The sequence below is a fragment of the Gastrolobium bilobum genome, unplaced genomic scaffold (assembly GCF_033153095.1).
Source record: "Gastrolobium bilobum isolate Gb01-03AN ecotype WA unplaced genomic scaffold, APGP_CSIRO_Gbil_v1 utg4009, whole genome shotgun sequence".
Classification (NCBI taxonomy): domain Eukaryota; kingdom Viridiplantae; phylum Streptophyta; class Magnoliopsida; order Fabales; family Fabaceae; genus Gastrolobium; species Gastrolobium bilobum.
In genome coordinates, this window is record NW_026898414.1 from 10,818 (window position 1) to 24,465 (window position 13,648).

At 38.1% G+C, this 13,648-nt stretch overlaps 1 protein-coding gene across 6 annotated transcripts; it reads right to left on the reverse strand.

The window, feature by feature from the left end:
- Positions 1–12,055, reverse strand: LOC133316047 (protein LEAD-SENSITIVE 1-like). 6 transcript variants are annotated; one of them, XM_061517742.1, is made up of 5 exons: positions 11,965–12,055; positions 10,435–10,704; positions 10,252–10,333; positions 2,819–2,929; positions 1–935 (listed from the first exon to the last, which is right to left on the reverse strand). In XM_061517742.1, exons 3-5 carry the CDS (start codon positions 10,331–10,333, stop codon positions 265–267), a joined length of 864 nt encoding a protein of 287 aa, XP_061373726.1. In that variant the 5' UTR covers positions 10,435–10,704; positions 11,965–12,055; the 3' UTR covers positions 1–264. The 6 variants fall into 6 exon arrangements, with proteins under 6 accessions (XP_061373726.1, XP_061373723.1, XP_061373724.1 ...); XM_061517739.1 differs by having other exon boundaries at positions 10,435–10,701; positions 11,965–12,053; XM_061517740.1 differs by having other exon boundaries at positions 11,833–11,972.
- Between the last annotated feature and the right edge of the window lie 1,593 nt (positions 12,056–13,648).

Genomic DNA, 13,648 nt, shown 5'->3' on the forward strand with positions numbered 1-13,648 from the left:
GGAATGTAATTTGGGTCCCAATCATTGCACCAGACGTTACAGTTGGGAGTGTTGTTTGATAACAGAAATTAGCTATGTGGCCAATCCAAGCTTTATATATCAACTAGGTAGCATGCAGAGAACTGCTGCGGGTTACCAAATATTCAAATGACAGTATCGTTTAAATTAATAGAAAACAGCATACATAGTAGGAAGGAGATGAATGGAACTTCATTCAAGAAAGAAGGAATTAACAAACATTACATTAATCAAGCTTAACCAACTCTAATCTTCCTTGGGCATATCAGCTATCTTCTCTGGTTCATCTAAGGCAGATGAAGTTCTGAATCTTTCCGCTGGAATTTTAGACACATCACGACGTACTCCAATATCAAAAACCAATCGGCTAACACAGTACATGCCATAACCAACCAATGCTAAACCACTAAAACTGGTGGTCAGAAAGCCAAACGGTGTAGAAACTACGGCACTAGCAGCAGCAAAGTACGATGTCGCTTGCCCACTCCTGCATACACCGAAGCTTGTGAATACAAGCAGACCTGTTTTGCAGTAAATTGCAAAATCTTCACAGTTATTCTTGAAAAGATTGTAGCCACCAAATCCATTTTCCAGAAGAAATGAAGCACGGCGAAGAACATCTTCAGTTGGATCAGAAGGAGCAAGTGTGCAGGTACCTCCTCGAGCTTTGGCTAGAAAAAATGCAGGTGAGACACCATACTCAAAGAGGTATAGATTACCACCATGAAGAAAACAATCCAAACAGGAAGAGATGACACCATCAGTCCTACTTTGGTCACCACATCTCGGGCATGGATTGTCATTATCATGAGAGGGAGATGAACTGAAAATGAGACGGTCCAACACAGTTCCTGTTCCAATTTCATGGCCTGCTCCCCTGGTAAAGTGGATCACCATTCCATCACCCACGTATATTCCTGGTGTTGTGCACGAAGGGAGTTGAAAAAAACCAAGATATCAATTTCACTACCAATACCATACATAAAATAACACAGACTATAGGTTCAGAGTCCAATTAAATCTGAAGTCTCCAAATCTCATATATGGAAGAGAACTAAAGCATGCAAAAAGATCAATGGCATCTTACTATGCATGAATCTGGCCAAAATGCTTATTAATCCTAGAATTCTTGTGAACGATATTTTTCTGGTCCTGAGGTTCTCTTTATGCACAAAGAGTCTTAGTTAGTTTTGCTTTACTTCCCCCTGCCCAAAACGTGCCACATGCACACACACACAAAGATTGCCAGCCTATAGTTTCTCACCCCTATGAATCAGTCCTTTGATAAAAAATTAACTGACCTTGCAAAGCATTCAACCTCAACATTATCTCTCCTCATTGATGTTTAATATTATTCCTTAATGTCAATAGGTTACATAATCCATGTAGCTAGAAGGGTTAATTTCCAAAATAATTAAATATCAAATACCACGTTGGATTGCATTAATGTCTAAAAGTTCAAGTATTTAATTTGTATGATATGTTTGTTCATATTTAGAAGTCTTGAAAATCCTATTACCCAATAGTTCCATACTTCCATTACATTTAAGGAACAACAGCACAATAAACCTACAAGCACTGAAAGATTTCACCCACAACTGATCATACCAATCAATAAGTCACACACAGTTCATCTAAATACATCCAGGAACCGTGACATTTATTATAAAGAATCCACAAGATTGCCTTCAGAGTCCAATTAGATCATAACCATGAAGCTCATCAGTACAAGATTGCCTTCAGAGTCCAAGGTTTATTTTGTTTAAATACCAAATTGCAAGCCACATCCAAGTGGCCTCTAGGAGAAAACTAAGACAGTAGACTATTAATTGCATAGGAGTTAAACTTTCTAAACCATGGGACATAACTGGAATGAAAGGCTTTCTTTAAAGAGATAATGGGCCAAACATACAGACTTAAAAAATAAACACGAGCACTAGGGCCTAGGCAAAAAACAGAGTTGGTGGGTTTTTGCATTAGCTTCTTCCTATGGTTAAAGCAGAGATTTTATTCCAGCTTCATAGGTGCTCAATGATGATTCATGAACAATGATAAGTGCCATCAGTGGTGGAGTCTTAGGAGGGCCTATCGCCTGGCTAGGAGGGGTGGTTGTCCTCCTCAATTTCAACAAATCTTTTTGTCCTAGCTTACATTCAGATTTAAAAAAAAAAGAAGTGTAGCATAAGTTCCCCCCCCCCCCCCCTCGTCCTTATTATTCCTCATGTATGAATGAAAACTTGGAGATTTCTTCAAATCTGGGAGCGTCGACCTAGTATCGGATTGGCCGGTCTAATTTAGTATGAATTTTGCTTTCGTCGCCCCTCTCACAAAATTTTCTAGCTCTGCGATTGAATGGCATCAAACACTGTAATTTTGGGAACCAACTCTCTCCCACTAAAATTTGGTGAAATTTACACATTCGGGTTTAGGGTTTAGGGTTTAGGGTTTAGCAAATAATTAAGTGACTAAACTTGATCCAACACATGACCTTTGTGCATCTTTCTAAACTGAATAAATCTCAACCCCACATCCAATTGAAACTTTCTAATACAATAACAGAAGCATGAAAACAGAACGAAACAGTTATTACCACTACAAACTGACTTAAAAAACATGTATTGGGACTCAAAGATGATGACGGAGAGGAAATAAAAACAAGATCCGAACCTGAAAATGAATGATTTGCAAGAACAAAGGAAAAAAATCCCAAAATATGTGGTGTTAAAGCAAATACAAGAACAATGAATGACGAAGAAAGAGAAACCATAAAAAGATGATAAATTTAAGAAGAAGAAAAGACCGTGATGTGCGTAGATGTAAGCCTCCCTCCAGGAATAAATGTGATCACCGGGCTTCAGATGTTCCCGAACGATCTTATTGGAAAGCAATCCCATGTCTCTCTCTCTGAAGTCTGAACCCAAGCACAATGGAAAACTTGAAAAAGGGTTACGAAATATTATTGATGTTTTTTTTGAATTTGTACATAGGGGTCTCCATTTATAGAGACTTCTTGACCTAATTTTGACCTAATGGGCTTGGCCCAATATACAAGTAACGAACTAAACAAATACAAACAAATGACTACGTAATTACTAATAAATGACTACATAATTACTATTTACAACACTCCCCCTCAAGCTGAGGAATAGATATTTATCATTCCCAGCTTGCTAGCAAGTTCTTGAAATCTATCTGAAGGAAGCCCCTTTGTCAATAGATCAGCTAATTGACGCCTAGTGGGAATGTATGGAGTGGTAATCAACCCGCTATCAAGTTTCTCTTTGATGAAATGGAGGTCGACCTCAATATGTTTAGTCCAATCATGTTGAACTGGATTATGAGCTATACAAATAGCGGACTTATTATCACATAGCAGCTTCATAGGTCCCTCACATTTTATTTTTAGATCATCAAGTACAATTTTCAGCCACAGTAACTCACAAATGCCTTGAGCCATAGCTCGAAATTCAGCTTCTGCACTTGATTTGGCGACCACATCTTGTTTCTTACTTCTCCATGTCACCAAGTTACCACAAAGAAACATGCAATAATCAGTGGTAGAACGACGGTCAGTCACGGATCTAGCATAATCAGCATCTGTGTAGACTTCTAAAGATAGATTGCCATCACGTCGGAATAATAACCCTTTACCAGGAGTACCTTTCAGATACTGAAGAATTCTCTCTACTGCCTGCATATGTTTCTCCTTTGGATCGTGCATAAACTGACTGACAACACTAACAGCATAAGCTAAGTCTGGTCTAGTATGGGCCAAATATATCAATTTCCCAACTAGCCGTTGATATTGTCCTTTATCAACTGGAGGACTCTCCTCTTCATAGCACATCTTGTGATTCTGCTCAATAGGAGTATTAGAGGGTTTACACCTGAGCTTTCCTGCTTCTTTGAGAAGATCAAGAACATATTTCCTCTGGCTGATAAAGATTCCTTTGCTCGAATGAGCTACTTCTATCCCTAGGAAATATCTCAGTTTCCCAAGGTCTTTGACTTCAAACTCAGAGGCAAGTCGTGTTTGCAGAATCTGTCTCTCCACAAAATCATCACCTGAGATAATAATATCATCAACATATACAAGGAGCACAGTAAGCTTCCCATTTTGGGAGTGCTTGAAAAAAAGAGTGTGATCTCCTTGACTTTGTTTATATCCTAAGGTCATCATAACCTTAGTAAACTTTCCAAACCAGGCACGAGGTGACTGCTTCAATCCATACAAGGCCTTTTTTAATTTACAAACTTTATTTTCTCCCTTCACAGAATCAAAACCAGGCGGAATTTCCATGTAGACTTCTTCTTCTAACTCACCATTGAGGAAAGCATTCTTCACATCAAATTGGTTTATATCCCAATTGTAATGGGCAGCAAGGGATAACAAAACTCTCACCGTATTCATCTTTGCAACTGGAGCAAATGTTTCTTCATAATCAATGCCATAGGTTTGAGAGTAACCTTTGGCAACTAATCGAGCTTTGTATCTCTCAAGAGTTCCATCAGAATTATATTTCAGGGCATAAACCCATCTGCACCCTACCGCTTTCTTTCCAGTAGGTCTATCAATAACCTCCCATGTTTTATTTTTCTCCAATGCATTCATCACCTCTTGCATGGCTTAAGCCCAATTCCCATCTTTCAAGGCTTCATGTACTGATTTTGGGATTGTAATAGAGTCTAGTGCTGAAACAAAGCTTTTGTGCTGCACAGACAGATTAGCAGAGGAAACAAAATGGGAGATAGGGTATTGAGTACAAGAGGAACAAGATTTCTTGGGACATGATCTTTTTCCTTTTCTAAGAGCAATGGGTAAATCATCAGAATCAGTAGTAATGGGTAAGTCATCAGAAGTATCATGATCAGAAATATGAGATTCAGGACTTACCAGTGGTTCAGACGATTGAGGTTGCTGTTGAGGCAATGTGGGCTGTGTATCATTCATAGGAGGATCAGTCACAGGAGGATCAGACATAGACACATTGGGAACAGGAACAAGAGGAAGAGACATTGACTCAGGTGAAGGAGTAGACACTGAAGATTCAAATTCAAAGAAGGAAGGTGATGAGTCTTCTAGTGAATTATTCTCCCCCTGAAGATGAAAACCTTGGAAAAAGGACTCAGATTCCTGAAATGTAACATCCATAGAAACAAAAAATTTCCGACTTCCAGGGTGATAACACTTATAGCCCTTCTTATCAGGAGCAAATCCAAGGAAGACACATTTAAGAGCCCTAGGATCCAACTTACTGCGATGTTGTTTATGAATATGAACAAAGACAATACACCCAAACACTCGAGGAGGAAGACTTTGCAAAGTTGGAACAGAAGGAAAAAAAGAAGTCATGGAGTGAATAGGACTTACATGATCGAGAACCCGAGTGGGTAGACGGTTGATCAAGAACGCTGCAGTAAGAATGGCATCTCCCCAATAGCATTTGGGTACATGTGTTTGAAACATTAAGGCACGAGCAACTTCAAGAAGGTGACGATTTTTTCTTTCAGCAACCCCATTTTGTTGAGGGGAGTCTACACAAGTAAGTTCATGAATCATACCTTGATTTCGTATAAATTGGGAAAAACTGTGATTAACATATTCAGTACCATTATCTGTTCTTAGTCTCTTGATTTTTCTACCAAATTGGGTCTCAACCATTTTATAAAATTGAAAGAACAGATGTGGTACCTCAGACTTTTCATGCATTAAGTAAACCCAAGTTACACGAGTGCAATCATCAATAAAAGAAACAAACCATCTATTTCCAGAAGCATGAGGGACTTTAGAAGGACCCCAAACATCATAATGAATAAGATCAAAAGGTTCAACACTCTTAGTACAACTAGAAGGAAAAGACACACGATGATGCTTAGCAAACTCACAAACATCACAATGAAAAGACTCAATAGGCTTAGATAAAAACAATGACGGAAATAAAGACTTGAGTAAACCAAATGGAGGATGTCCCAAGCGCTTATGATGAAGCCAAATCAAAGAATCAGCAGTTGATTGACCATGAGACATCAAGATGTGATCTGTTACTTTATTTGCGGGAGATTGTGACACCAGATAGTACAGCCCACCTTGCTCTTTAGCACTACCAATCGTCTTCCCCGTGGCGAGATCCTGAAAAACACAATGGGTAGGGAAGAAGGTTACAGTACAATTCAGATCTTTTGTAATTTTATGAATAGAAAGAAGATTCGGGACTGCTGTAAGTTTATGTCACCAGAACCCGCAACTGATGTATGTGAGCCATCAGCTATGGCTATAGTATGAGTTCCAATGGTAGGATGATAAGAAGCAAAGGAGTCAGCACAACAAGCCATATGATCAGTAGCACCAGAATCAACAACCCAGGAATGTTTAAAATCATTACATGAAGAAAGGAAAGAATGAGTTTTGGGGCTCATACCAGTCAAAGCCAAAGCACTAGTATCAGATGGCTTACTCAGATAATCAAGGATGGTTCGGAGCCGTTCTAACTCATCTAGACGAAATGCAGGTTGGGTCTCATTAGGTGCAGGAGTTATTCCAAAGGAAGTAAAATGCGCTTGACCACGCATCCTTGCCATCTTTTCTAAGACAGTTTGCTTTCCATGGAGGCGAAAGCATAAATCCTTGATATGACCTGTTCTTTTACAATAAGAACACCATCGATCATCTCTCTTAGGTTTAGAAGATGCACCATCATAAAACTTTGTAAAAGAACTCCTTTGAGAAGAGGCCATACTGCACAAAAAACAGTCAACGAAAAAGGCTCTAAGAAGCCAAAAAATTCGGAAAAAATACCAAACGATGTCCGATCTGAGAAAACAACACAGATCCAGAAAGAGAACAAGGAGACGAGAAGAATGGTGGTGGTCCGGTCCAGAAACACCGCCGGACGCGCCTCCACGCGCCGGAGAAAGCAGCTGCGCGTGGGCTTCACACGCGGACAAAGAGGGGGCGCGTGAGAGCGCGTGGAAAGGCTTCTCCGGCTGAAATTTTTCCAGTGTGGTCTTCTGGTGAGCGCGCACCTGTCTGTGGGTGCTTGCGGTTGAAAAGTCACCGGAAAGGGTTCTAAACGGTGAAGACAGAACTGGTTGAAGGCGGTCGGAGGTGTTTGGGTCGTTTGTGGCGGAGGAACGTTGTGTAGAATGATAGAACGAAAAAAAAAAAGGTCAACAGTGGTCCCCTTGGTCCAAAAGGTCCCCGGATATCATTCACAAACGGATGGACAAAGTGAGGTTGTCAACCGGTGCCTCGAGCAATATCTCCGGAGTTTCACCATGGATCAACCATCATCTTGGTCCAAATATATCCACTGGGCTGAATATTGGTACAATACATCCTTCCACTCTTCGGCTAAAATGACACCTTTTGAGGCTCTATATGGCCGCAGCCCTCCTACTATCCCTGATTATATTTCTGGTGGTTCATCTGACTCCAACGTTGACCGTGTTCTCCGTAACAGAGATGCTCTTTTATGCTTACTTAAAGATAACCTCCGACGTGCTCAACAACGCATGAAAGCTTTTGCAGACACCAGTGGCACAGATCGCGCATTTAATGTTGGTGATAGGGTACTGGTGAAACTCCATGCTTACAGGCAACAGTCCTTAGCTCAGCGCAAGTCATACAAACTGTCCAGAAGATACTACGGGCCATTTCAGGTGCAAGTCCGTATTGGGCAGGTTGCTTACAAGCTGTCTTTACCATCCACTTCAAAAATACATCCTGTATTTCACATTTCTTTGCTCAAACCATTTCATGGTGAACCAACAGACGCTGCCCTCCCAAGTCTTCCTGACGACGAGCTAGAGAACCTTGGGGACAAGGTTCAGCTTGAAGAGCGAGGGGATGATAAATACCCCACAGCTACAGTACCGCTCCGTGCACGTATACGCAAACAACCAACTCACTTGGCTGACTACGTCGTGGGTACAACATCTAGGAATAGTTAATGTTTTGTATTTTATTCCTTCCGTTACTTTTGTTCAGTTTATTTGTAACCTCCCTTGTAGTTATTTGCTTTCATTGCACGTTCTGATTGTGATCCTTATTTCATGGGATTTAGTTAGTGGGTCTTTGGTTGTTTTAGAGCATAAATAGGAACCGTATTATGAATGAAAGAGCAGATTATTTTGCAGTAACGTTTATTTCTTTTAAATTTAAACAAGCTTATCCTTTTTGCTAAAAAGGAGACCTACCATTTTGCTATCTTTCTTGTATTTACAGGGTCTGAACTGTGTCCAATCATGACAATCCCATTTTGCTTGTGATCAATTATGGATATGTTGCCAGATGGCTTAACGTGCAAAAGCATATAGTATAGGCGATCTTTACCAAAAGATTTTCTCTAAGATTTCAAGGACTTAGATGGCAAGGATGGGAGCAAAAGATGAAAGAGCACAAGAAAGTATTCCCCCCCCCCCCCTGCTCTTTTCTATAACATAGAACATTCAGGTTCACTACTTTGCATTTTCCAACGATTTTTATAGACATATTAGCATAAAGATAATGCACATTCATGTTTTAATTGTTGGGAATGGAACTACCAAAAGATTTTCTCTAAGATTTCAAGGACTTAGATGGCAAGGATGGGAGCAAAAGATGAAAGAGCACAAGAAAGTATTCCCCCCCCTGCTCTTTTCTATAACATAGAACATTCAGGTTCACTACTTTGCATTTTCCAACGATTTTTATAGACATATTAGCATAAAGATAATGCACATTCATGTTTTAATTGTTGGGAATGGAACGAGGGAGCCCAAAACCCTTTGCAAAGGGTGTACATCCTCCAATGGGCCAAATGACAAACCACAATAAGTGGGCCGACACCACATCTCAACCCAAAACCTTAAGGCTGTAGGTTTATGGGTCTTTTGCACTTATATGGTCATCACTTGGTCTATGTCTAGTCTATGTGGTACTTCTTTACAACTCATACTTGATTATTTCCAACATCCTCCCTCAAGTGTGAGGCCCAATATCATTCTTACCCTAAGGACAACTTCTGCGGAAGTCTTTTTTTTTTCTCTTTCAAATATTAGGGTCACACTAGCCTTCTGCAGAGACCTTCCAAACACCTGGCCCAGATCGTTGGGCTCTGATACCACTGTTGGGAATGGAACGAGGGAGCCCAAAACCCTTTGCAAAGGGTGTACATCCTCCAATGAGCCAAATGACAAACCACAATAAGTGGGCCGACACCACATCTCAACCCAAAACCTTAAGGCTGTAGGTTTATGGGTCTTTTGCACTTATATGGTCATCACTTGGTCTATGTCTAGTCTATGTGGTACTTCTTTACAACTCATACTTGATTATTTCCAACATCCTCCCTCAAGTGTGAGGCCCAATATCATTCTTACCCTAAGGACAACTTCTGCGAAAGTCTTTTTTTTTTCTCTTTCAAATATTAGGGTCACACTAGCCTTCTGCAAAGACCTTCCAAACACCTGGCCCAGATCGTTGGGCTCTGATACCACTGTTGGGAATGGAACGAGGGAGCCCAAAACCCTTTGCAAAGGGTGTACATCCTCCAATGAGCCAAATGACAAACCACAATAAGTGAGCCGACACCACATCTCAACCCAAAACCTTAAGGCTGTAGGTTTATGGGTCTTTTGCACTTATATGGTCATCACTTGGTCTATGTCTAGTCTATGTGGTACTTCTTTACAACTCATACTTGATTATTTCCAACATTAATTTCTCAAAGAAATTCATTTCATAAACTCCACTTAGTTTTAAGAGGAAAAGACTCTTTAAACTTGCTTCAGATTAAAGGACTAGTAAAATTAATCCCAAGCATCATTGACAATCAATTATGCCATTCCTTCATCTGCATTGTTCCCTGATCCAACTACACACCCAAAATCAATTTCAATATAATTTTGTCAGTACAGCTAATAGAGAAACTCATTTTTTCTCTTTTTTCAAAAAGAAAACCCTGACTATCAATTTTGCCATTCCTTCATCTCTATTGCTCCTGATCCAACTACACACCCAAAATCAATTTCAATATGATTTTGTCAGTACAGATAATAGAGAAGCTCAATTTTCTATTTTTTCGAAAAGAAAACTCTGACATGAGTCAATATCTTGTGAATATAACTAAATTATCCATCAGACAACATGTCACCGTAACCCCCCCCCCCCACACAATATTATATATATATATATATATATATATATATATATATATATATATATAAATAAATATATGCATTCCTATCTGGTACCTCTTTCCGTTATAATTCCTGCAATTGACTTCTCCTCACCAGGTTTCACAACAACCAAAGCTCCAACATTGTTCTGGGTCATCTGCAACGGATATCAATTTAGTGGATTTCGTCAATCCTGTGTAATTAAACACCTACAAAACTATTGCAAAAACAATTGCAATGAAAGTAAATATGAATTACCGATTTAACAGCATCATAAACAGTATCCTCTGTGTTGCACCAAAGTCAGGAGCCATCTGCACCTTTGCCTTTTGCTTTCAAGATGTCTTCAATGGTGGTGCTCTCAAAACCATGCTCCTCAATACGAGCAGGTGTAGCAGACTCATACCGTGAAAAGGATACAGGCTGCAATAGGGGGTTCACGATGCGCATTCGTTGCAACACAGCATTTTTTACGACATTCCCGTGTGATAAAAACACTCGCAATCCTCCTTGCATTTTAACTTTCTACTAACCAGATAGGCAGAGAGTACCTCTTAGAATTTGTAATTTTGTAATTTAATTAGCTTAAGCCAATAAATGCACATATTCATGGGAGAAGAAGTGATGAGCTCTTAGCTCTACAAAGAATCACACAGTACAAAAGAACCGAGTATATGCATATCGGCCAATTCAAGTGTTATCCCCCCACCCCCAACCAAAAAATAAAAAAATAAAAAAATGGTACTAATTAACAATGAAATAAATTTTGACGAGCATTGCAATATCAGATTGGAAAAAGCTAGATACTCCTAAGTTTTAAAAACAAAACTCATACAGATGTTACCAAAATCAATGGGTGAATCAAATTTACCAAGTGGTCCTCACCACCACAACCAGTTGTGTAATAGTTACCGTCGCATACCAGGTTCTTCTTTTGTAAAAGATTCATGCTAAATTGCATAGCTGTATCAAACTTATATCTTTTTCAGATGAAGCTCAGAGCAACATGGTGACTATCAACAAAAGAGAGAGAGGGGAAACGAAACCAATAAGGTATGTAAAAGCATTTCACAAGATTGTGCTGCTAATTACCCGATTCATGAAGTCTGGGAAATGGTTCATAAATACCCTAACATCGTAAAAAATTCCCATATAACAACATTTCCAAGTGCCAAAGGAGATCAAAATAACTTTCTCGTCCAATTAACAAGCACTCGGATCAAATCTTAGAATAATTTACATAACTTACCATTTAAAAATAAAAAAATGAATCTCAAAATTGAAAAATGAAGTATACAAGAAAACATCACTTCCAAGTCTAAAAAGAGAGAGAAAAGGAAAGAGACGCAGAAGGTACGGAATCCGATCTAAAAATTAATAGAAAAAATTGAATGAGAGATTCAGGTCTCCTCTTTAATTTTATTCAGCGTTGTTGTATCTTTGATGACTAAGGTTCATGGATATATATGGAAGTTGAGGGTAAGCAAACCAAAGCAATCAATTTACTTCATCACAACGCAACACAACATAACCCCCACAGACATCAGCATCAAGAAGCTGAAAATAAATCTGAGAGAAATAAATTTAGAGAAGAAAGGGGGTGGGGGTGGGGACCCATAGAATTAATGATAATCGGAGATAGCATATCATATCAACCTGAATCTGCAGTTTGGGTGGGGTGGGATCTTTCGAGATCCAAGTGAGTGGCAGCACAGAAGGGTGCTCGAACAAAGAATAAGAAATGAGGATAAATTAAAAACTAGTAAGTGGATAGAAAGACGTATGTACCTTACAAGAACACAACAGAAGAGAAGAGTAGAGAAAAGAACGGCGTGAGGATAGAAATGAAATATAGAATGGCTGAGCTGAACCCTAATGAACTTTTTCTAGAAGTTCGATATTAAATATTAAATAGAAGTTCGACTTTATCTAGCAGAAAATAAATGAACTTTTTCTTTTTATTCCATTTTATCATTAAATGAATATATCTGCAAATAATTATTAAATTGTTTTATTATTTTTATCTAATAAAATTAATTTACTTAAAATATTTATATATTAGTTAAAAGTTAATATATTTCCTTTCCTTGCGAGGAAATTATTATTTCATATCACTTATCTTTTGCGTTTGTGTATGACGTAGTAAAATCAAACTGTAAGTGTATAAATTTATCAATAAGATCAATACTAGTTAAGTAATAAAAAATAAATGTATAGGATAACATGCCTTTTGCCTAATAAAAGGTGAGTAACACTGCTCAAAACTGAATCCCATAGCAAATTAGCTACTTAATGGAATTTTTTAATGTGCTACAGCAGTATAAACGCGGTTGATGGTCCTTTGTGTTTTTTGAAAAATTATTTAATTTTTAAATTCTTCTTTTTTCAATGATATATCTCTCAATCTCTTTTTCCTTTCTATTCTTGGAAGGGACCATGATATTTCAGGACCATCAAAAAATATGAGATATCAAAAAACACAAATAAATCATCAAATAAGATTTACTATCTCTTATACTATAAGAGATAAAAAAAATTGATACATAATAAAAGATAAATTTATCTTTTATATATAAATAAAAATATAAGTGACTCGTATTTTCTCTTTTTCTTTTTCATAATTCCTAATTCTTTTAGCAATATTTTGATGGGTTCGCTTTTTCTACAGTCAATGTAGATAACTTATCTACAGTGAGCCCAAAACGACGTCGTTTTGAGGCTGAAATCAAGGTATTTTTGTAATTATAATTTATTTCAGGGTTATAATAGTCTTTTTCATTATAGTTTTTTAATTTTTCAACCCAAAACGACGTCGTTTTGGGAGCGAATGTAGATAACTTATCTACATTCACTTTAGAAACATTAAAGTCTATTTTGATTCTGTTTGATGAGAAAATCAATGTTTTTAATCTCATAGTGCTAAAGAACTATGATTTGTTATTTTTAAGTCAACAAGGATTTCTTCATCAATTTTCACGTGTGGAGACTCCTTAACAAAACTCTAATAGTGAACAAAAACATCAACATATCTTGAATATCCCAAAAGCTTTATACTTGTAGTCATAGATCCCTATTCATTTTTAGACAAAATGCATTATGACTATTGTGTTTTTTGTTAATAAGATTGTTCCCAATATACTTAGGCACCGATCTCCTTACAATTTGCTATATCACAAGGAGTTTGATTGCTCATACTTATGACTTTTTGCCTCCACTTTCTTTGCCCTCATAGCAAGTTTCATCCACGGGCTCACACTTGTGTCTTTCTAAGTTATTTTCATTGATTAATCAACCAACAAATCATGAGACAATATTCATTTGCAACGGTGCATCTCCTCAAGACATTGTCATGGATTCTTTTTCAGATTTAGCTTTGCCCGATATATTTACATCTTATAGCTCTCCTCTATGTCTAAAACCAGAGGTTGCCCCCTATCATGAGTCATCTGTCCCATAACAGCCTACCCACCCT

Coding starts and splice junctions, on each gene's coding strand:
- LOC133316047 (XM_061517742.1), bottom strand. CDS start 10,333: ATGACCCAGAACAATGTTGGAGCTTTGGTTGTTGTGAAACCTGGTGAG. Junction 2,930..10,251: donor AGGAATTATAACGGAAAGAG/GTACCAGATAGG, acceptor GCTTGGGTTCAG/ACTTCAGAGAGAGAGACATG. Junction 936..2,818: donor TTACATCTACGCACATCACG/GTCTTTTCTTCT, acceptor GCACAACACCAG/GAATATACGTGGGTGATGGA.